We start from the raw sequence: 23,998 nt of genomic DNA on the forward strand, positions 1-23,998 counted from the left end.
CGGAAAGGAAAACAGGAGATGGATCTGGGTGTGTGAAAGGAGATCTCCCATTGACATCTAGCTCTAAAAAAGAAGAATTCCCTGATGATAGCTGTGCGAATGAGAGGTGCGGGAGGGAGGAAGCTGTTGCCAAGGAACCGGCGTCAGGAACGTGCCTAGTCATGGCCGGCCCAATAACGAGGTCAAGGAGCCGTGCGCATACACTGGTCAAACTATAAAAGTGAATCTCCCATGGACTGACATTTTGAGCCCTGAGGACGTCAGCAGATAGCTGACGAAAGCTAGGCGTTTTTTAATTGGTGTTTTAATTAGTAATTTTAATATTAAATTATTTTACCATATTCCCTGGTGCTCGTGTTTGCTCACTGATTTTAATACAGTTTTATATATATTTAGAAAATGAATTGGACTAGAGGGTAATTATTTAGAAGATATAAATTATACACGAACATTTCCCCTGTGTTTCATCCTTCATAATTAGCATTAATCTTTTGAAAGAAAAGATTACCCATCTTTTAAAGGTAGTATAAAGACATTCACATATGTAGCATGTTGTATAGGGTAATTATCCAAGCTTTAGGCTTTTTTCTCTTGGTAGAGCATCTAAGATACCAAAGGAGAAATAAGGATAGGCACCAGTATGATGAGATAGGAATTTCTTTTCCTGTTCTTCTCCATTTCAGGCATTCCCCATAACTTTAAAATCTTAAAAGCAACATTTGAAGACCAAGAGACTGCAGTAAGGAGAGAAGGTGTTGTCTTCCCTCCTAGTCCATTAATAGAAGCCATATCCACATTAGGCTTGGGTATTAATGTTTGGGTTGATGGAGCAGAAGTAGAGAATCATTTGGTTGAAAAAAAATCCTCATCCCACTTTAGACATGAATACAGTAGATACACAATGATGTTAGGAACTGAGGTTCTTTACTGAAATGGCTTGTGTGTCAGCTTCTTTGAAGGATGCAAAATTCCTAACGTCACATGTTCTTTTTAATATCTAGGTGGCAACTAAATATGAAGTTAGTATCTATGCACTGAAGGATTCTTTGACCAGCAGACCTACCCAAGGTGTAGTTAATACTCTGGAAAGTAAGTGAGCCCACATAATCAAAATTGCCATAAATCACTGAGCTGAAAGGCGAAACACTGTGGCTTTTTAGGCTATAAGTACAAAGAAGGGAGCATTGTCAAAATACATAAAGTCATTTTCCATCTTTGACATAACAAAATTGTATGTTATTCAGTAAAGTTAAATGGTACAAAATTCAAGACAGATAAAGGAAATGCCACTTCACACAGCACACATAACTGAATTACTACAAGATGTGATGTGGTCAGCATTGAAGATGTTAAAAGGGGATTCAACAAATAAATAGATCTCTTATGTGTTTATCAATAGCTAAGAAGGATGGCTGTGCACTATCGTGAGATTCAGACACACTGAAATATAGTCATGTAGGGATATTGGCATGATATTGTCCTCATATTCTTCTCTAGGCATCTATGTAGTCATTTCATTATGCATTATGAGACAGTGGACAAGGAGCTAGGCTTTTGCTAATCCAATAAGACTACTGTTACATTCTTGTGGAATTAACGAAGGAGAATATTTGGAACTCAGGGTTGTGGAATTACCAAGACAGAAACAGCTATCCTGGTTTCCTCTTTCCTTCTTGACCAATTTCAGTCAGTGTTAATAGAAGAGGAGAGATCCAACCCATGGCTCCTGTTGTGTGGTGTGCCCCTGGGGTTGGTTCTCTCTTCTCCTATTTAACATCTACATGAAGCTATTGGCTGAGATGATCCAGTCATTTGGGGTGAGGTATTATCAATATGCAGATGATACCTAGCTATAGATCTCCACCCCAGACACATTGAGTGATGCTGTGGATATCCTATCCCAGTATCTGGAGGCTCTAGGGGCCTGGATGAGGTGCAATAGTCACCGACTCATTCCAAGCAAAACAGACTGGCTTTGGTTATTTAGTTCTCCTGGGAACAGGGTTCTTCCATCTTTGGTACTGGATGAGGTAGCACTGCCTTAGACAGGCTTTGTGGCTCCTGCTTGAAAAGCAATTGACAGCTTTGATAGGAGGGCCTTTGCACATCTTCAGATTGTGTGCCAATTGTGCCCTATTCCTGGTGCGGGGAGCTTTGTTCAGTCACTCATGCCAGTGTTACCTCTCATTTGGATTATTGTGACGAGCTCTGCATGGAGCTGCCATTGAAAAGCATTTGAAGTTGATACAGAATTTGTCTGCACAGTTAATTAATGGTGCCTTTTACACCATATATGTAACAGTACTACTTTGGGAGCTGCTCCATTGTGTTTCCACATGCAGTTCAAGGTTCTGATTGTCACCTTTAAAGCGCTACATGGCTTGGCATCTAGTTCCCAAAGGGACCATCTTCTCCCAATAATTTCTACCCATCCAATTTGGTCTAATTGATTGGGGATGCTGTTAGTTGGTGGAGACCAGAGGGAGTGCCTTCTTAGCAATAGCCCCAGCCCCTTGGAACAATCTTCTTTCGCTGCTCAGGATGGCCCCAACCCTATTAGCCTTTCATAAGATTTTAAAGACCTGCCTATGTGCCTGAGCCTGGGGTCCTGAAAATGTTAGGGGCTCCATTATCTGGTTGCACTGCTAATTTTTATGTAATTATTATGATAATTTTTAGTTGCCCCTACATATAATTTGTAACTGATTTTGTGTTTCTTCGGATTTAATTATTGTGATGCTGTTTGTCATTCAGAATCAATTGGATTGAACATAGAACATAGATTCTATCTATTGAATATTGAATCTATTAATTGAGAAGGGCAGTTATATGAAATCAATCAATCAATCAATCTCTGGGCCGTAGACTGCAATTTATTTTAATCTATTTTTCTTGGAAACTTCTAAGCTCAGTATGACCATTATATTAATGATGGACATTCCACCTTTTTGGTGCAGATGTTAGTGCTCCCCGTAGGGCTCGTGTCACAGATGTCACAGAAAGAACCATCACAATTACCTGGCGCACCAAGACAGAGGCAATCACAGGTTTCCAGATAGATGCCGTCCCTGCAGGTGGTCAGAATCCAGTTCAAAGAACAATTAGTCCTGATGTTAGAACCTACACCATTACTGGTATGTGAGCATCATTTCTGTACCTTGAAAAGTTTTATGATAATATTTTGTAGGAAGGATATTGCTTAAGGATATCATGCAGAACAAAATAAAACAAAACTCCGGTAACTTTCTAGCTCTTAAACCTTAACCTAGGATATTTTGTCCATTTTTTATTACCACATTTAGAATACTATAAACAGCTGAGCAGCTCCAAGGAGAATTCAGAAAACATTGATTTTGCTACAGCTGAAGGACCAAATCTTGTATGGTTTTCAGTATTTATAATTCCTCCCCTGGGATAACTTCTTCAGAGCTCCCTGTCTTCTGAGTTGCAAATATTAAGGGTCACATTTCCTATGGGAAATAATAATAAATTATTTCCCCCATCTCATTACCATGCAGTAGGTAGGAGAAAAGCAATCATTGGTGGAATTTTCTTTTTTGTGCAACTTATAGAGGTCCGGGAAACAGTTTGGTTCCCTTCTTGTCTTTTGTGATTGTGGAGGTTCAGGTTTTAGAGCTTCCCTGCCTGTTCATTTCTTTTCTGCCATCATATCTTCTGCCCTAGGCTCCAGGTGATCGTTATAATCTAGTTCAATTTTCCTTCCTTCAGTTTCCATAGTGCCCTTAGTTATTGTTTCTTCATTTCAGAATTGTGCAGGGATTTGAAGACAGATATCTATAATAATATCAAAACAAAGCAACAAAGGTTACCTCAGTTTTTCTACTCTAAGCTTTGTAAACTGGATTTCTTTAACTCCTTGCTACATATTTTAGTATGTAGGCTTCCTCTAATCAGAACTTTACATAAAGCACCATTGATTTATTTTTAATGCTTTATTTGATTTACAGGCTTGCAACCTGGCACTGACTACAAGATTTATATCTATGCGCTGAATGAGAATGCTCGCAGCTCCCCAGCAGAACTTGATGCTTTCACTGGTAATAATACTGAGCAAAAATTCCTATGCGCTGAATATAGAGCTTTGTTCTTTACAATCCTTTGTGACTGGTTTCTGTCTCCAGCCAACTTCTGAGAATGAAAAAAAAAATATGACAGTGTCTGAAATACATGGAAATTGCAATAACTAACATTTATTTAAATGTTTTTGTTCCTTAGCCATTGATGCACCGTCCAATCTGCACTTCCTCACAACTACAAGCAACTCCTTGTTGATCAATTGGCAACCACCACGGGCCAAGATCACAGGCTACATAATCAAATATGAGCAAGTTGGTGGCCCAACCAGGGAGCTACTTCCTCGTCCTCATCCTGGTATTACTGAGGCCACTATCACAGGTATGAACTTTTCATAATGAAGCTGGATCATCAAACAGTATTGAGGAAATGTAATTTGGCAGCATTTAGAATCTCTGCAGTCAGAGGAAATAACAATGAGCCTTTGAAACTACTATTAACTGCTGGAGTACAAGGAATAGCATTGGCTCCCTGGGTTTACAGGAAAGATTTCCTCAGCTGCACTTTAATATTGTGAGGATTGAATTTGGAGTCTTTTTACCTCTAAATATTGTGAAGAAGTTTTTTTAAAGTCTAATCAAATTGGAATTGGTCTATTGTGTAGTAATAATACATTATTTAGGAGATGAAGTAAAGCATTGCTTTTCAAAACTAGGATGTGTTCCTGACCTAGTGATTAATTTTTGAAGGCTAGATTTTGATCCCATCCTAACATGTTTTCCGATTATAACTAATCTTTCTTGTCTTAGATCTGAAATAGAATAGTCCACATGGGTACTTATTGCATGATACACTACAATATATCCTGGGGACAGAAGGCAGATGAAAATTTGGTTTTTTTTAAAAGTGATTTGTAATGGTTTATACCACTAATAATGCTATAACGCTGTATACCACCAACATAAAATATTTAAGATAACATAACATATATTAGACAAAAGTAATAAAAAGTAAAGCAATAAAGCTACAGAAATAGATAAAACTTATAGTTTGATTATTAAAAAGTGAGCAGGCTTTGCCTTTCTGAACATCTTAAATCCTGAACTGGCTGCAGTGTCCTTTTAAATTTTTCTTCCATCAGATCTGGAGGCAGGGACAGAATATATCATTTATATAACTGCTGTGAAGAATAATCAGAAGAGTGAACCATTGATTGGAAGGAAAAGAACAGGTAATATTAACCTAGATTTCATTCCTGTATCTTCAAATAAATCCTATGCAATTCAGTGAGAAATATTACATAGCATTGCATGGTATACTTTTGTAACATATAAACATTGTTTATAACCTGTGATTACTTAGATGTTGATTTATGCAAAATATAGTAGAATTCTAGCTTATTATCATTTCATGGATTTAGTTAATCTTTCTGCTGAATTTTCTTTGAAAATGACTGAATTAAAGTGCTGTCTAGCCTCTGAATTTGGCAGAAGGTATAATATATGTATTCCAGATAAATTGCTTTAGTTCACTTCAAATGTCCACATACATCCCAAAAGAAGTTGGATCAGTTTCTCCACTCACCCTCTGCAAGATGAAGGACTTTTGAGTGCTAAAATCTCAAAAACATACCATTTCACCCAAAATTGGCTACAAAATCAGCTTTTCTTACTATGATATCAAAAACCTCTGAGAATGATTATTTATTTTATTTTTTTTAAAAAACTATTCTATTATTTAAAAAATTGACCACTCTTGCTATACTAGTTTATTCAGAGTGAAAATTCTCTCTGTTCAAGAGTATTTAACTACAGGTAAATAGATAATTTTATATTATAGTGTTGAATTAGATTTCAACTACAGTTTAATATTTCCTTATTTCCATTGAATCAGTAAAATCAAAAAAGGAGATAATTTGGTTTGGATTATTGCTTCCAGTGGGTTAAAAATATCTTTCCTGCTCTCTCCCTGTTTCATTATTTTTAGTGCTTTCATTAGGTCTAAATCAGCTACTTTATATTTTATGAAAAATAATGATTTATAACAAATAAATTAATCCATGTTTCATGAAACTATGCATTCATTGGTGAAAGAGAACTGCTGTTTTATATATGACCTCATAACCAAAGGGCAGGAAGTGGATCCATAAAACTCTTATGAATAATTTGTTGGCTCTCCAGTTGACACTGTAGATTCAGTGTTGAAGCATAGATGGGGATCCAAGGGTTGACATCTTAGGAGAACTGATTTTGTAAACATGTCCCAAGTGTAATGCAATATATAATATTTCTCCCTTAAGAATTTTTTTTGGGGAAAAGCAGTATAGCAGTAAAGGTGGTTAAGATGTTAAATTCATTTATTTATAGATATCGAAGTAATTCAGTAGTTTGGCAAATGGGACTTTTGCTTTTTATGGATCTTTCAAAGCTCTTTGGTTGTCATTCTAATTTGGCGTTAGTTCCAAATTCCAATGCTTTCTTTTGCCTTTTGATTCAAATGCTATGAGAGTAATTTAACCAGGCTTTGCAGAATAATGTCGCTTTTTTGAAAATATTGCTAAAATTTAATTGCTTGAATTAAGATATTATGGGGCAGATTTCCTCCATCTCAAATGGAACCCTTGCTGGAGCTTTCAGCACCTGGCTTTCACTGCTTCTAACCTTTCTTTGGCTAGATGAGCTACCCCGGCTGGTAACTCCACCGCATCCTGGTAAAAGGGTGACAGAGATCTTGGATGTGCCTTCTGTTCTGGAGAATGTACCTTACCTCACAAACAACCCGTATGACAATGGAAATGGTATCCCAATTCCAGGTTCTTCTGGTCAGCACTCCATCCTGAGCAACCCAGGTCAACAAGTCATTGTAGAAGAATTTGGGTCTCGAACCCCCACAACTCCAGCAACTCCAGGAAGGGCTAAACCAAGTAGGGAAGAACAACCAGTGGTGGTGATCCGTCATCCCATTCAAGTTCCTGATGTTGACAAACCCTCTTATCATCATACCCTTCTATTGAAGGATAATTACACAAGGCCCCAGGAAGCACTTTCTCAGACAACTATCTCATGGACACCTTATACAGATAGCTCCGAATACATTATTTCTTGCCAGCCTGTTAGTGATGAAGAAGAACCTACTGAGGTAACTTAGATGAACTATCAGTGATGAAACAATGTGCCCATATTGTTTTTACTTTAATATTAGCTTCAGTATAAGATCTGGTAAGCTGAACCAGCTGTGTTGATGTGTTTTCACTAAGGGCAACAATGAAATTTACATATGATGAAGTTATCATTTAACAATGAGGATTTAAGACGGTAAGCAGTAGTGCTGCCTGTGGTTGAGGATTAATGTGTTTCTTAAGGAGAGAGTCGTAAGTTTGAGAAACCACAGTCCAATATAGGTTGAAGTCTCTTGAGACCAGAAATGGCAAGATTGGAAGACCAACAGCTCTAAATATGGAATCAGACAAAAAAATCTTGAAAAAGGGATTTTTATAGAGCAACTTCACATGGAAACTATTCGCAGCAGAGTTTGGAAGGGAGATGAATAGGAAAGCCAGGTAAATCTGGTAAGAAACCAGTATTTTAGAGGCTAGAATGGAAAGAGCTAGAAATTGGCAAGGTGTACATCAAAAAAAGTGAGTTGATTGCTGCATTCATACCACATGCTTATTAATAAGCTATTGAATTTACTTATTTTCTCATTTTACACAATAAAGTGACTCTAAATTAACCCAATAAGATGGGTTTGTACAACAGCCTAAGTCAGAAAAAAAGACCCTGGCCAAGATAATGAACACTAGACAGTAAATGGGGAAGTGTTCTGGTTAAGTATGTTCTGTGAATACAGCTTACTTAGGTAAGCTCTAAAGCAGTGCTGTATAACCTTTTTTATGCCAATGGCTGCATGTTAAGTGAAAGATTGGAGATTCCAATCAGACATGATTAAGACCAAGAGGTAGGTACGATCAAGATTAAAGATAAATGAAAATAGATAAGAGAATTATTGTATTCCTGCTGAGACGGTGAAAATTACAATTTGGTGACCACTTTTGCAGAAGCTTCAGGGGCCACCTGTAGGGCCTTTGTACTTGGGATTCCTGTTGTATATCTATCCTGTAAATAGTAGCACTTGTTCTGTTACCATGCTGTCTAACAATAACTGGATTAAAAGATTAAAGTGTAACACGAAGAAGGATCTATGCTGAAAAAAATAAAGCAGTGCAATGAAAAAAGTGAGCCAGTTAATTGAACATAAGTGGAAAATAATTACTAATATTAGAGAGAGTAGGCTTTAAATAAAAAAACAGTTGATAACAGCAAAAATTGCTTAAGAATGACTTCTGGTGACTACATAAACAGGGCTACGTAATTTTCTTAGCAAAAAATGTCAAAGTAGCTTCTTCTAAAGTTTGTTCAATTTCCCAGTTTAATCTGGAGATATGGATCACCTGATACTCTCCTATCTGTATTTAATTAGTACTGCCCTTCTGAATTCAGCTAAAGTCTGCTGAGTGCTGCCACCTCAGTAGAGCTTGTATCTGAGTAAGCACATTTAGGTGCAAAGCAATGAGCTGCCAATCAAAACATGTTTACACTGAAGAAAATCATACTGAAATTAACAAGAATTGTGAATTAAAAAGGCTAATATTAGATTCCAGGGTAGATTTCTGTTGTCTAAAAAGGCACACAGAGGAAGGGAAACAGTATTGCTCACAATGACGATAATATGAAAGTTAGTTAAAGTTTATAATGCAAATCCTTCCTCCTGGGTTGTTGTTTTGTTTTTGTTTTTTGCTAAATGGCTCACTGCCTGGAAAAAAAAAATAAGAATCAGTTTCCTATATTGCTAGAAAGCAAGAAAGTTTTAAAAACTGTTTTAAACAAAATTTTCTCAAACCACAGATCAAAGTTCCTGGTGTATATTCTAGTGCTACTCTTACGGGTCTTACTAGAGGGGCAACCTACAACATCATAGTAGAAGCAGTTAAAAATCAGAGAAGACACAGAGTTCTTGAAGAGATGGTCACAGTGGGCAATAATGGTGAGTGGAAATGAGAAGATTCTACTTTTATGTTTATGCTAATTTTATTTCACAATCATTGGCATTTTTTGATTTGTTTACTAGTTGATGGAGAGGTGCGGTGGCTCAGTATTATTATTATTATTTATTGAATTTATATACCGCCCTATCTCCCTTACGGGACTCAGGGCGGTGAACAGGCAATAATAAAAACCATGATAAATATACACAAGTTTCTGTTCTAAAATCAAATTAAATAACAGGCCTGCTCTAAAAGTACCCCATACAAAACCCCCACTAAAACATAATCAAACTACGCCAGGCCGGCCGCACGGAATAGATGGGCCTTCAGGGCTCGGCGAAAAAGGCGCAGGTCCGCAACTGTATGTAGGTCGGGTAGGTCATTCCAGAGGGCAGGAGCTGCCACAGAGAAGGCTCTCCCCCTGAGGGTCACCAGCCGGCATTGTCTGGCCGACGGCACCCTAAGGAGGCCCTCTCTGTGGGAGCGGACTGGTCGAAGGGAGGTGTTTGGTAGGAGGCNAACTCTTCCCAGAAAGTGGACTCAAGACCTGCCTCCGTTGGCCCGTCTGAACTAGTCCAATCGGAGGCCAACCCGTCCCGGATCTGATCGATTTTGTCATGCAGGTAACACCCAAATTCCTCTGCCCGACCCTGCAGGGGGGCGTCCCGGACCCTCTGATGAAGGAGGGAGCGGGACACCCTAAACAGGGCGGCAGGTCAGTTACCTGCAGACACAATAAGAGCGGAGAAATAGTTTTGTTTCGCCACTCTTATCGCCACTAGGTAAGCCCTTAAATGGGACTTTACCAGTGTCCAGTCATATTCGGAGCGGGTGGTCCTCCAAACACCCTCTAGGTATCTCTTCCGACGCTTCATCACCCTCAGCTCCTCAGAAAACCAAGGAGCCAAGCAGCATCGGGTGAGAGGCCGCAAAGGCACGACCCGGTCCAGGGCCCCCACGGCCGCACTATTCCAGGCGGCCACCAGGTCCTCAGTCGAGCCGCGGGTCAGGATCTCAGGTATTGGCCCATGCTCCGTCTGGAACCTCTCAGGGTCCATCAGGCGCCTGGGGCGGAACCATTTTGTCACTTCCTGTTCTGTCTCCCCGCGGTGGGGTGTAGCGGTTGGGAAGGCCAGCCGAAGGAGAGAGTGATCTGACCATGACAGGGGCTCAAATTCTATTTCCCCTAAACCATGATCACTCAACCACTGGCCAGAGGCAAAAACTAAGTCCAGTGTGTGTCCTCCGGTGTGGGTAGGGTCACCAACTAATTGGGTCAGGTCCATGGCCGTCATGGAGGCCATGAACTCCCGAGCCACCTTAGATGTTTCACCTACCGATGGCAGATTGAAATCCCCCATGACTAACAGTCTGGGGGTCCCAATCGTCATCTCGGCTATCACACTAAGAAGCTCGGGTAGGGCTGCTGATACGTAGCGGGGAGCCAGGTACACAATCAGCACGCCCTGCTGCCTCCCATGACCCCACTTCACACTTAGGGACTCACAACCGGCAGTCTGCAGCACAGTGGTCTCTCTTGGGTCCAGACCTTCCTTAATAATAACCGCCACCACCCCGACCCTGGGCTCTCGGCTGGTGAAATGCACAGTAACCTGGCGGGCACATTTCAACGAGGGGCACCCCCCCTAGGCCCAGCCAGGTCTCCGTAATACCCGCCAGGTCCGCCTCCCCCTCCAAAACCAGATCATAAATGAGGGGGGCTTTATTAACCACGGACCTGGCGTTACACAGCATCAGCCGGAAGCCCAGGCTGTCATGTGTCTGAGTAACGAAACACTTAAAAGGACTTTCAGGCATGTTTTTTCCTAAAAGCATTTATTAATGTTACAGATGCGTCAGCACAGCATGGGGGAATGCTTAGATCTGCTTCTCTTCCGTTATGCCTAATATTCCAAGCCTTTTCCACTCCCTTATTGTAAGGTCATGGTTCACATCTTCCAATCAACTTGGNGCCCCCTAAAGTCAGCTATGATTAATGGAGTAAAACCTACAGGGACTCCTTTTTTAAAAATCTTTTACTAGTTAATGATTGTACTGATTTCGTGTTATCTTCCTAGTCCTTTAGAGCAGAGGTCCCCAACCATTTGGGCACCAGGGACAGGTTACGTGGAGAGAGGTTTTTCCGTGGACCGGAGGGGGTGTGGTTTTGTATGCTGGCATGCCGCAGCCCAGTGCCAGTCCACGGACTGGGGGTAGGGAAACCCTGCTTTAGAGAGCACACACATCCTTTAGAGAGTCTTATACACACACATAGTCTCGTTTACCTATACAACAGCCCCATGAAGGGAATTTAGTCTGAGGGGGGAATGCTTCTTGTTCTTAGTCCAGGATCCTAACTTACCATAGCTTTTCAGTTCTTATGTAGGCTAGTAGGCTAGTTAAAATAACCTGTTCACAATACTTTATTTTCCTCGGACTACCTCCCAATATTTGGGGTTGCTGTTTCATTTGCAGATGGGAGCGCCCACACAACTGAAAGCTTTTCTCTGTTAAAAAAAATTCATTAAGAAAAAATGCATTTAAAGGGAAAAGCCTTAATGATAAGAAGAATCCTCATCCCCAATCTGACATGATATGGATGCTACAATCTCTTCATAGTTGGTCTGAGTATCTAAAAAAGGCAGACATCCACAGTCTAAATTCTTCCTATAACGCTAAATGCTCCTCTCAGCATTTGTCCTGGCTAGCAGCAGCTTCCCAAAATGTCTTCTGAGAGTTTTCTCTAGAAAGTTAGAACATTTTGCACGTACAGGAGTCTCTCTGCCACTGAATGTGGGCGTTTTTCTTCCCTGTAACCTTGGCATGTGGAACTTGAAATCTTCTTTCCAGGGATTCTCTTCAAGGAGTGAAAAGCCTTAGGAATTGCAAGGGTCATAGAAACTTTACATATGAGACACAGAGTTCAACATGGGAACATAACTGCATACAGTAGGAGCATTTACAGTCAGTTAAGAAAGGATGTTTCCATTGGAGAGCCTTGGATACAAGCAAGAATAATGAATTTTAGGGCAGGTCTCAACATTCTCCCTTTTCCATGTCCCTCTACAGAAGAAAGCATTTTTTTTCCTGAAATGCAGATTGATGATCTCTCTTTTTTTCCTCTGTAAAGAGATGAGATTGTGCAAAGATAAGGAAGTTGAGCTACTGAGAGCTGGCTTGCTAGACCATTTGAAGGAAACAGCTAGTCCTTTGGCAAGTTCAGTTCCCCTTTCTGGGTTACAGTCTGAACCTAATCCTTGAATGTGCATTTCAATTCTTAAATATGCTGCCTCTTACAGTGGGAAGTACTGATTTATTTTGGAAATAACAAGGGAATCTGAGTGGGAATTCCATGGCATGTAATTATGATGAGGTATCTGTTGTAAGGAGTGTAGAGAGGTTTCATCATTACCTGCAGAATGTAGGGAAGGAAGAACTTAAGATGTAACAATGTTTATTTACTTTGCTTTCCAGTTTCTGAAAGATTAAGCCCACCCACTGATGATGCATGTTATGATACCTTCACTGGTTCTTTCTATTCCATTGGGGATGAATGGGAAAGGATGTCTGAAACGGGATTCAAATTGTGGTGCCAGTGTTTAGGCCTTGGTAGTGGACATTTCAGATGTGATTCTTCAAGTGAGTACCTTCTTGTGCATCTCTTTTTCTAATAGTTAAGACATACTGAACTCTAAGAATTAATTTAAATAATCTTTCTACAACAGAATAATGCCCATACTTTGTTCATAAATTCCCTTTTTTGTAGTCCACTTTGTCATCTAACTTGAAATTACTTTGTTACACATTTGTATTCCTATATTTTATTTTATTAGTGACTCTTTATTACTGGCAATTGACATGTTATTTTGAAAGCAGAGTTCTTGGTTGGCATGTAGCAGTTAATCATAAATATGGTAAATAAAGCTCCGATTATTCTTCCGAAGACATTCAGAAACAGGGAATGTACAAACATGGTGCAACTTGCATGTTGAGAGTCAGGATTATGTCTTTTTAAAGGTATAGGGAGAATGACTCAAGCTTCTAGTCATTCACTGGGGGAATTTTGAGCCAGTCATTGTCCTGTCACTCAACCTACCCATTCATGTCTGTCACATGCAATTCCACCAACATTATAATTTTATCAGAACTCTCAGATTATGTTGCTGCTCTTGAGGGTAGTATGGTCCTAGCCAGAAAATTACCTTTGCCTAATTATGATTTAGTGTCAGCGTAGGGCCCTACTCCATCACTATATCTAGACAATCACACAATGCAAACTGTAAGCATTTGCAGACATTAGAATCCAACCTGGAACCTTAATTGATTGATTCAACCATACTATGGATTACACTGAGCAGTTATTCCCCTGCATTTCCAACCCTGTGGAGTCAAAAAGCTTGCTAAGACAACAACAATAATCTTGAATTATGTATTACATATGATGTATTTTATATTACAATAGTAAATCAGGTATTGAGATGAACTTTTAGTAAGAAATTTTGGCTGACCCTGGAATGTGAATATGTAAATTGCTACACATTTGAGTACAGGTCATAGTGGGACTCTTATCCACAGTTAGTCACTGAGCTCACTGGAAGGAGCTGTTCTGGGGCTCAAACAGGGATTTTCTAGGTATTGTGCATCCAAAGACACTGGTAATTGAATCAGGGTCCTTCAACACCACTACTAAGTTGGTTTGACCTTAAAGCAAGAATTCACATTTGCAAAGGTAGGAAATATTGTCTGAAATTTACTTGGGAAGGACTGTTGTTGATAATAAATAGCAATAGTATTTGGATTTATATCCCACTTCATAGTGCTTTACAGCTCACTGTCTAAGCGGTTTACAGAGTCAGCAAATTGTCCTCAATAATCTGGATCCTCATTTTACCGACCTCAGAAGGATGGAAGGCTGAGTCAACCTTGAGCCAGTCAGGATGTGCAGCCAAGCTTTCTTAAGATGTCCAATTATGATTAAGTTGTCATTTCATTTCAATGGCCCTGGAGCAGAGCTCTTGCTTTTTCAACTAAGATAATAATAATAATTAATAATAATAATAATAATAATAATTAAAAAAAATAAAAATAAAAATAATAATAAAGTTGGAAGGGACCTTGGAGGTCATCTAGTCCAACCCCCTGCTCAAGCAGGAAACCCTATACCATTTCGGACAAATGGCTGTCCAGTCTCTTCTTAAAAACCTCCAGTGTTGGAGCATTCACCGCTTCTGGAGGCAGGTTGTTCCACTGGTTAATTGTTCTAACTGTCAGGAAGTTTCTCCTTAGTTCTAGGTTGCTTCTCTCCTTGATTAGTTTCCACCCGTTGCTTCTTGTCCTGCCTTCAGCCACTTTGGAGAATAGCTTGACTCCCTCTTCTTTGTGGCAGTCCCTGATGTTGCTCTGTGTAGTTTTCTATCACCAATAAACCAGTTTCAGGGGACAGGCAGTACTACAATCAACTTGTATTAAAAGATGCTGCAATTGCAGATGATTCAACTTCCACTTATTACTTTGGTTCATTCAGAGTGGTGTCATGACAATGGGATAAACTATAAAATCGGTGAGAAGTGGGATAGGCATGGAGAGAATGGCCAGGTGATGAGCTGCACTTGCCTTGGAAATGGAAAAGGAGAATTCAAGTGTGACCCTCGTATGTATTTTTCATGAATAGTGTCTCTAATTTATGTTGTATTAAATAGAAATATATAGATTATTTTTCAGAATTCAAATAGTTAAATATAAAAACTTAGGATACAATTCCTACTGTAATAGAAGTTCATGCCCTGATACATTTGTAGAGTCCCTACAACTATCCTCCCAGCCATTATGGAGCTACAGTTCCTTCACCCATAAATTGCAGCAGGAGTCCAACGTTTTTGTGGAATGCAGATTCCCAATTTTTTATGACAGACTAAAGGCTGCCACTTGGCCTGTGGATTGTGGACCAGGGCCCTTCCAGAAAGGTAGATGTAATCAGGATTGGAGGATTTTGAGATCCACATATGGCTTTGGAGTACCAGACTGGACACTATTGACAAACTTGAAGAGTTCTGGAATTGGGTTTTCTTTTCCGTCTAACTTTCTAAGAGGGAGGGAACTTCTTTCTTGCTCTAAAGGGCAGGACCAGCACCAATGGATTCAAGCTATGAGGGAGGAGGTTCAGGATAGACACCAAAAGGAACTGTGTGAATTGTCAGCCAATAGAATAGGCTTCCACATGAAGTGATGAGTTCTTTGCTAGATATTTTCAAACTGAGGAGGGGGTGGATACAATGATTTCTGTAATTATTTTCAACTCAGTGAAATGTTTTCTTCATAGATAATCATGGGGAAAGAATCTGCAAAAATGTGCTCATACTAGAAAACTATAGAGTTAATTATTTAAGAATAGTTTGGCAGTGTTTTAGGATGATGAGATAATGACAATGCATCCATCAGTTAACAAAACATTGGTAGTCCTCCAATTTTTGAAAGATTTATTAATTGATTGCAGATGAAGCAACTTGTTATGAGGATGGCAAGATGTATCATGTAGGAGAGCAGTGGCAGAAAGAATATCTTGGGGCTATCTGCTCATGTACTTGCTACGGAGGACAACAGGTAGGTATTTCCATTATATATATAAAACTTTCATTATTTTCATAAATAGTTATTTGCAGCAATGTTTTAATAAGAACAGCCCATAAGACATATCTGAGTGGGCAGCTATAAAAACCTTAAATTAAATCTGCTGAAATGCTTATCTTGGAGTTGTTGAAATTATATTGTTTCCATAATCCATTGTATAGCCATCTCATTTAAATCTGTACATGAAAGCAGGTTTCTTTCTGTTCCTCAAATGCTTTTGGAATCTAACTACTAAGACCCAGTTCAAGAAGGAGGTGAAGTCTAACAACATTTGAAAATACCCTCAAGAATACCCTTATTCAGGTTTGCGGTTTTTTTACATTTGTACAGGGCTGGCGTTGTGACAATTGCCATAGACCTGGTGCATCTGAAGGTTCTCCTAGTCAAACCTATTCACAGAGAGAGCAACAAAGCACAAACACTGTAAGTGAACATTTGACATCTATAGGATCATATGTGGCTCTTAAATTTTAATCAATACTAAGGATAGAGTATTTTTCCACTAATTGATTCTGCAGGAACTACGTTTGCATATTTTGTCCTTGGATGATGGGTGAATATTACTGTGTGTTTCTCACAATGTCACCCATTTGCCTTCTGTGAAATGGGAGTGTTCTACTGTATAAGAATAAATATGAAACTCTGTCTTTGGTGCTCAGAGTCCTTTTGCCTTATCCATTGGCCAAAATATTGGAGCATATATACTAACCATTCTAAAAGCAAATTTCACAGCTTCTTAACATGATTTATAGGAAGTACATATTAGTAAGTAAACTCTGTTGTATAATCTGGCAGCCTTTGTCTGTCATAGATTTCCACTATATTTAGGATTTCAAGATTTTTTACTTGAAGGAGGAGACTGATACTTGAAAGATGGTTGTATTAGAATTCAACTAAAAGCAGTTTGGTCTCGTGTTTAAGGAACCAGGCTAGAAACAAGGAGACGATGAGTTCTAGTCCTGCCTTAAAAATGAAAACCAACTTGGTGACTTTGGGCAAGTCATAGGTAGGTCAACTCCTGTCCCAACCAGTGGATCAACACTTATCAAAATAAGTGGACCCTGCAGTTGTAGGAAAATATTAGGAAAAAAATAGCTATGTTAGATTTCAAATAATTTCACTTTGGTAAATTATATGGATCTATTTGCATTCTACATGATAGAATTATAGTAATATAAACTAGAAAAGGTAAGGCTTAAACAAAATATAAAACACTTTATGCAAAGCACTTTTCTATGTAATGTAAGCAGCAATTACATTAGCATAGGTGGTCAAAAGTGCATTTAAAAAGCGAAGTCTGTGATTATGTATTTGGGTCAAACATCAGGATCTAAGTACAGAAGGGCAGAATTTACATCCTATGTCACATGTATCCTATGTCACATGTATTTCGATCTAATCTCAGGTTGCTGCAGATGGTGAGGCACACTGAATTTTTTTTCTGAAATCAAATGGTTATTTTAAGATTTTTCATGAAGAGCCTACAGGAATAGCTGGCGAGGCCTCCCACTTACACATGTGCACGGGCACTAATACTACCACCAGCGACATGCGAGTGCTAGCGACCCATTTGTGCCTGCACGTGAGCGCCAGCGGCCCATTTGTGCATGCGTGTGAGTGACAATGGCCCGTTTGCACATTTGTGTGGGCTCCAGCAGCCCATTTGCGCAGGCGCCAGGGGTCCATTTGCATATGCGTGTGGGTGCACATGACCTACATGCGCATGCTATGCCACCACCGTGCATATGTCCATTTGCATATGCGCTTATGGGCGGTACACACGCACATTTCCCTGCTCTTCTCTTTCCTTCCAGGCTGCCAAGCCAGAAAGCTCTGGCCTACAGTATAAATGTTGTTCAGACTGTCTACACTTTCAGTAAGATACTTGCTGCCTTTTAACATTATGACTGCTAATTATATTTATCCATGTTTCCTCCAGCAGAATATCCATTGTCCAATTGAATGCTTCTATCCCTTACATCCACACTCAGATGCACAGAACCGACGTGGAGATTAATTATCAAGATTTTAACATCAAGCAAGAAGAGGTTGCAGCCAACACTATACTATAAATGCTACTAGGAGAAAGCAGATCTATCTTATCTTGTGGTAATGAAAGCATTCAGCTATCATATTTGAGCTTCAAAAAATCTGGATGACCACAAGTTTGTAGCAAAGAGATACAAAACACTTTACATTATTTTCTGCCCTCTGGTGGTCATCTGGATTTTCCTATCCCAGGCCTGATAGCCTTACAACAGCTGCACTTCACTTTTGCTCAATTCACAGCTTGTCCAAAGGAGAACAGTCCTGGTGCATTTCAAATCTTCTTTTCAGCAAGGAAGCAGATATGTTGTCCATTCTTTTCTCAAAGACTTTCAGTGTTGTTCCATATTTTCCTTAAAGCAACTATTGCTAATAATAAATGCTCAGCAATTCATAAATACCCTGAGGCCCATAAAAGTTGGAGAGAGAAAATGAAAATTCAAATGAAAATCAAAAAAAGAAATATGTTCTGCTAACCATGCAGACTTCAATAGGAACTGCATATCCTATTGCTGTGATATTTATAATATTCACAGCCTTAATCTTTATAAATGATCCTAATTTTTTACCCTAGCGGTATATATGTATCTTGTACTGTTATTTATCAACATCAATTTCCTTTTATACCTCCTCCCTCCATCTCTAAATGTCTTTATATTTTTCTACAAGAAAATACATTAAAGACATTTAGTATATCGTTGACAGAAAAATTTGGTATAATTATGGTCAGTGATTATTTTTTATACTGTAAGTGCCAAAGCTTTCTGCTATGAGAGACAATTCTTTTAATAAAAGGTTTCACCAAACTGTTTCTTAGAACTGTTGTCTGAATTTTTCTTATTACTGAGCTCAGCAATCTGTAATCACTTCTGACACCACTGTTATTTTTAGCAGCACACAGAAACAGAATAGAACTATAGAGAACTGGTATTAGGAATTATAGTTAGCCGTAGAAAGTTTGCTAAATTCTTTAATTCCCTATTTTTTTTCTCAAAATAAAGCTCTGAAGGAGATTGATAGTAGATTATTTCCCCATTATTGCCTAGTGAACTTTCTACCTGAGTGGAAGTTTTAACTGTCTTTTTAAACATTCACATTTTGGTCCATCAACATAGGAACCAGAATGGAAAAGTAAATTTCTGCAAGTAAATTATTAGGAATTATTAGGCTTCTGGGATCATAGTCCGATAGGGCTATCATTTGCCTATAAATGGGAGATAAAGTATGCATAACCATGTCAACTGTCCGATTAACAAACTTAAAATCAAGGAATCTTCAAGGCTTTGAAGTGCCATAAAAGATAAAACTTTATTGAGTACATATCTCGGAACTGAAGAAGCAAAACCAGCTAGTTAACATTAGTTTCCCTTAACCTCCACCCACTGGGTGTTCACATTGCCCACATTGCTTTGGTTTGTTATTAGAAAGGTCCACTTCTCCACCAGACACCTGTGTTAGTGACCTTAGCATTCTTGTAGGCTCACAATCTCTGGACGGCTTCTTAAGAGTCCCATTTCCTCCCTACGCTTACCAACCCCTCCCCCGTTTCTATGGCAAGTTGAGTAGCGATAGAAGTTAGTAGGCATCTTAGCAATTCAACTTTGACAATCCAGTTCCCAAGATTCTGTAAACTAGCCCTTTTCCTTGCACTAGATGTGACTGTGACTATGACAACCTTTCTTTCTTGGTTGTGAGCAGCCTTCAAGAGCTTGAGCCTACTGTGCAGTTATGAAGGCAAAGACACAGGTGTCTTTAAGAGAGGCCTTAACAGGAGCAGTGTACATGTGAATGCTCAGTCCAAAGCACCTTGGTACAACAAATACGTTGAGAGCAATATATCAAATTGAAGAAGTTGCTTAGGCCATTATGTTTCAGTATCTTTTCCCATTTCTGTGTTAGGTGAGGGAGCCAAACATTTTGACTCTCACCATCAGCAGGTCAGGCTACAGGGTTTTATCAACTGAAAGGGCGGTACAGACTTCATATCTTGTGACTCATGTACATATATCCTACCCAGTTAACAGTACATAGTTGTACTTGACTGGTCTACACAGGTGTCAAGCATGAGAAATAAGGAAAATCAGGCAGCTCAAATGAACATAAAAGTTTATTGTAAGCTTAAGCTCTCTACAAGAATCTGAACTACTAACGATCAAAGCAAATTGGCAGTAGAAAAGAGTCAATGAAATTCAAGGTGGGTGGACTTAGCTCTTTTGTGGGCGTGGAGGGACTCGAGACTCATGACGTTTGATGCCTCCCTCAAGCTCAGTCTGCTCATTTCCTACAACAGGAGAGGACTGCAAGTAGACATGAATTTACAATGCTTTGTTTAGTGACTGTTCAAAGTTACAAAGCCAATGACTTACAGTGAGGGAAAAATTATTTGATCCCCTGCTGATTTTGTACATTTGTCCACTGACAAATAAATGATCAGTCTATAATTTTAATGATAGATTTATTTTAACAGAGACAACAAATAACAACAAAAAAATAAAAAAAACATTTAAAAAAAGTTATAAATTGATCTGCATTTTAATGAGTGAAATAAATATTTGACCCTTTCACAAAACATGACTTAATACTTGGTGGCAAAATCCTTGTTGGCAATCACAGTGGTCAGATGTTTCTTGTAGTTGGCCACCAGGTTTGCACACATCTCAGGAGGGATTTTGTCCCACTCCTCTCTGCAGATCCTCTCCAAGTCATTAAGGTTTCAAGGCTGACATTTGGCAGCTCGAACCTTCAGCTCCCTCCACAGATTTTCTATGGGATTAAGGTCTGGAGACTGGCTAGGCCACTCCAGGTCCTTAATGTGCTTCTTGAGCCACTCCTTTGTTGCCCTGGCCGTGTTTTGGGTCACTGCCATGCTGGAATACCCATCCATGACCCATTTTCAATGCCCTGGCTGAGGGAAGGACATTCTCACCCAAGATTTGACGGTACATGGCCCTGTCCATTGTCCCTTTGATGTGGTGAAGTTGTCCTGTCCCCTTAGCAGAAAAACACCCCCAACTCTCTTATTTGTGATAGCCTCTCAAGTACTGGAAAACAATTATATCCCCCCAATCCCTCTCTTTGATAGCTAGGTAAACATACCTAGCTCCTTCAACCGTTCATCGTATGATTTAGGATCCAGATCCTTTATCATCTTTGTTGCTCTTTTCTGCACTTTACAGAATATCAACATCTTTTTTGTATTATAGTGAAATGGATGCAGTATTCCAAGTGTGCCCTCATTAATGCAATATAAACCAGTACTATCACTACTTGTGATCTTGATGCTATCCCTCTGTTGATGCAGTTTGGGACTGCACTGGCTTTTGAGGAAGTTGCAGCATACTGCTGGCTCATACATACGTGGTGGTCCACTAGGACAGGGCTTTTCAACCAGTGGTACATTAACGAGTGGCAAGGCAAACCCTGCCTAGCCAAGTGTAGTGGGGGAGGGAAAGCCAGTGCAGGCAAGGACTTACTGTGAGAGTCCTCTGGAGCTGCAGAGTGGCTGGGGCAAGGCAAAGGCCCCAGGGTCCTTCTGGCTCACCCTCCCCCATGAGAAAGGAGGAGGAGGGGGACGGAGGCAGGAGAGGCTATAAAAGGAGGCAGGCACCGAAGGGGAAGGAGGGTGGAGGGCAGAGGAGAGGAGGTCAAGCAGGTCAAGCAGGCCGGCCATGAGCCGATCTACAACTTCTGTGGCAGCCACCTGTGCTGACAGCAACAAACAGGCAAGAAATGCAGCAGGGGAGGGGTTGCCCTCCACAAGGAATGAAGAAAGGTAGTATCAGCTGGAAGTGGGACACGGGATGAGGGAGGGAGGGAGGGAGGAGACGGAGAGTGGAAGGATTCTTATGTGCTTTTGTGACTTTGAAGTTCTGGGATTTGTGCAATGAGGGCTTTGTGTTCTTAGGGAGTATTTGGCAATTTCTATTTGGCTGATGGCTGGTGTTAGCTTCTATTGCTCTACTATTGTTAGCTGTAAGTTTTGCTGCAAGGGATTTTGAAGTATTTTTCTCCTGAATGGATTTTGCCTGTAGCATTCCTTTATTTATGAATGGAGCCATTTGGGGAGGCTGCCTTAGCCGGCAGCCAATACTTACATTTTTTTTTCTTCCTTAAGTGCCGGCTACGCTCCTTAACTTTCCTTTCTAGCCAGTAGCTAATTCTTAAAGGGGAATGTGCCTTTTTAAGCTAGTTCACTCAGCAGCTTGTCTTTTCTGTCTCTGTAGGCTTTTCCTTGTTTGATGAATATATGGAAGAGGGAAAATATGGGGGGGGGGTGTTTCAAATTCTTCCTTCAAAAGGAGGTGGGCATGAGAAATAGGGAGGGAGGGAAGTCTCGCCTTAGCACTTGGCCACCAGCAGCCCTGCCATTGACTTTGCTTGTCAAAAGGTTGCAAAAGGGGATCACATGACCCTGGAACAGTGACCATCATAAATATGAATCAGTTGCTAGGCATCCAAATATAAATCACATGACCCTGGGCATGCTGCAATGGTCATAAGTGTGAAAAATGGTCATAAGTCATTTCAGTGCAATTGCAACTTTGAACAGGTTTTTTTGGGTTTTTTTGATCATCAAGTTTTTCACACCTTGCTAGTGGTACTCGAATACTGCCATATCCTAAAAATGGTACAATCGGTGAAAAGGTTGAACATAAATCCTTCACAAGTACTAATGAGCCAGGTACCACCTATTCTGTACTGATGCATTTGGTTTTTCCTGCCTAAGTGCAGAAACATGTTTTTCTTACTACTGAACTGCATCTTATTACTTAAGGCCCAGTATTTAACTCTGTCAAGTTGCTTCTGGATCTTGAGTCCATCTTCCAAAGTGTCAGCTATTCATTAAAACATTTATTAAAACACTGTTTTAACTAATCAAAGGAGAAGAAAGCACAATGGAGATTTTAAAACAAGACAAAAAATTAATACAACATACAAATAATCCTTTTTCCAAGTACTATCACGCTGTCAAAAAGGCAAAAGATACTTCTATCATTTGTATTAATTTAACAATTGGTGTCATTCACGTTCGTCTTGTAGCCCTTTATTGTCTCACAATTTTAGAAAGAATAAAGAAGTTCCAGGACAAATAATATATAGAACTACTAATATACAGATATATATAAATAAGACTTGTGCATATGTTATGGAAAGCTGAAACCAGAGATGGGATTGCAGGAAGGGAAGAGCTAAAAGTAATGTAACTTTGTATGCTGACACATATGTGAAAAGGCTGTCATCATACAGCTTAGATTAATGAGAGGTCATTTTTGTGTTTGTGTGTGTGCGTGCCTTCAGGTCAGTGTTGACTTGGACAAATCCCTGCAGTTTTCTGGCATCAATTTCAGATGAGATGGATACATCTACAAATAATACTAAAGAGATGTCAACATCCTCCTTCCCCATTTCTTATACTGCTTCCCTGGACAATTGTTCCATCCAGAAATCACCATATTTCTATCCACCTGGAATCAATTTCAGGAGAAACTGCCATTCTACTGTTAATGAACATCTCAGTCAAGTTCACTAATTTAAAAGAACAAATTTCCAGTATGTACAATTCTTAGCTGGGAATTGATTTTATGTGTTGATGGAAATCACATCCATGCCAAGTTCTTAAAGAATTCAGATTTACTATTGATAATTTTGCGTTTTTATTTTCAAGAAATTTTCATAACTTTTTATTTTACTTTAGTACTCTCAACATGTTATATGTAGATTTTAGCAGATTGTATAAAGAATATGCTCTGAAATACTGATTTTTAAATATCAGTGGTGAAATAGGCGAAGATTGGTATGAATAAGAGTTATTCCCAGTTCATCACAGGCTTCAATCACAATTTGGTCAGCAGCAGAACCAGACGGGGAAACAATGAACTGGACTCCACTCTGAGAAAGAAAGACACAATTGTTTAGTGAATCAATTCAATTGTTAAGTTAGTAACATGGTTGTTAATTGAATCTGGCTTCCCCATTGACTTTGTCAGAAGGTTGCAAAAGGTGATCACATAAGAGTCACTGCAACCATCATAAATATGAGTCAATTTTTATTATTATATTATTATATTTATACCCCGCCCTTCTCCCGTAGGACTCAGGGCGGCTTACAGCCAGTTTAAAAACAGTTTAATACAATACAATACAAAGTTTTAAAAAATCATTAAAAATAAATATTTAAATCGGCCGCTTCTACTAAAATTTGGCTAAAACCAATTTAAAATACCCCTAGGCCAGTCCTGCCCGCTG

At 39.4% G+C, this 23,998-nt stretch overlaps 2 protein-coding genes across 2 annotated transcripts in view; one reads left to right on the forward strand and one right to left on the reverse strand.

The window, feature by feature from the left end:
* Positions 1–18,571, forward strand: part of FN1 (fibronectin 1) — a 124,494-nt gene extending 105,923 nt beyond the window's left edge. Inside the window, exons 36-47 of the mRNA XM_029285178.1 lie at positions 1,002–1,089; positions 2,958–3,134; positions 3,969–4,058; positions 4,237–4,416; positions 5,177–5,266; positions 6,710–7,173; positions 8,940–9,078; positions 12,554–12,718; positions 14,604–14,729; positions 15,573–15,679; positions 16,037–16,129; positions 17,649–18,571. Coding sequence (XP_029141011.1) covers positions 1,002–1,089; positions 2,958–3,134; positions 3,969–4,058; positions 4,237–4,416; positions 5,177–5,266; positions 6,710–7,173; positions 8,940–9,078; positions 12,554–12,718; positions 14,604–14,729; positions 15,573–15,679; positions 16,037–16,129; positions 17,649–17,723 — 1,794 coding nt within the window. The 3' untranslated portion in view covers positions 17,724–18,571. The remainder of the gene's footprint in view (positions 1–1,001; positions 1,090–2,957; positions 3,135–3,968; positions 4,059–4,236; positions 4,417–5,176; positions 5,267–6,709; positions 7,174–8,939; positions 9,079–12,553; positions 12,719–14,603; positions 14,730–15,572; positions 15,680–16,036; positions 16,130–17,648) is intronic.
* Positions 18,572–22,778: 4,207 nt separating this feature from the next.
* ATIC (5-aminoimidazole-4-carboxamide ribonucleotide formyltransferase/IMP cyclohydrolase) overlaps positions 22,779–23,998 on the reverse strand; it is a 67,198-nt gene continuing 65,978 nt past the window's right edge. The window contains exon 16 of the mRNA XM_015821654.1: positions 22,779–23,641. Coding sequence (XP_015677140.1) covers positions 23,522–23,641 — 120 coding nt within the window. The 3' untranslated portion in view covers positions 22,779–23,521. The remainder of the gene's footprint in view (positions 23,642–23,998) is intronic.

This window comes from Protobothrops mucrosquamatus, unplaced genomic scaffold (genome assembly GCF_001527695.2).
Source record: "Protobothrops mucrosquamatus isolate PMUCROS unplaced genomic scaffold, P.Mucros_1.0 scaffold1377, whole genome shotgun sequence".
Lineage (NCBI taxonomy): Eukaryota > Metazoa > Chordata > Lepidosauria > Squamata > Viperidae > Protobothrops > Protobothrops mucrosquamatus.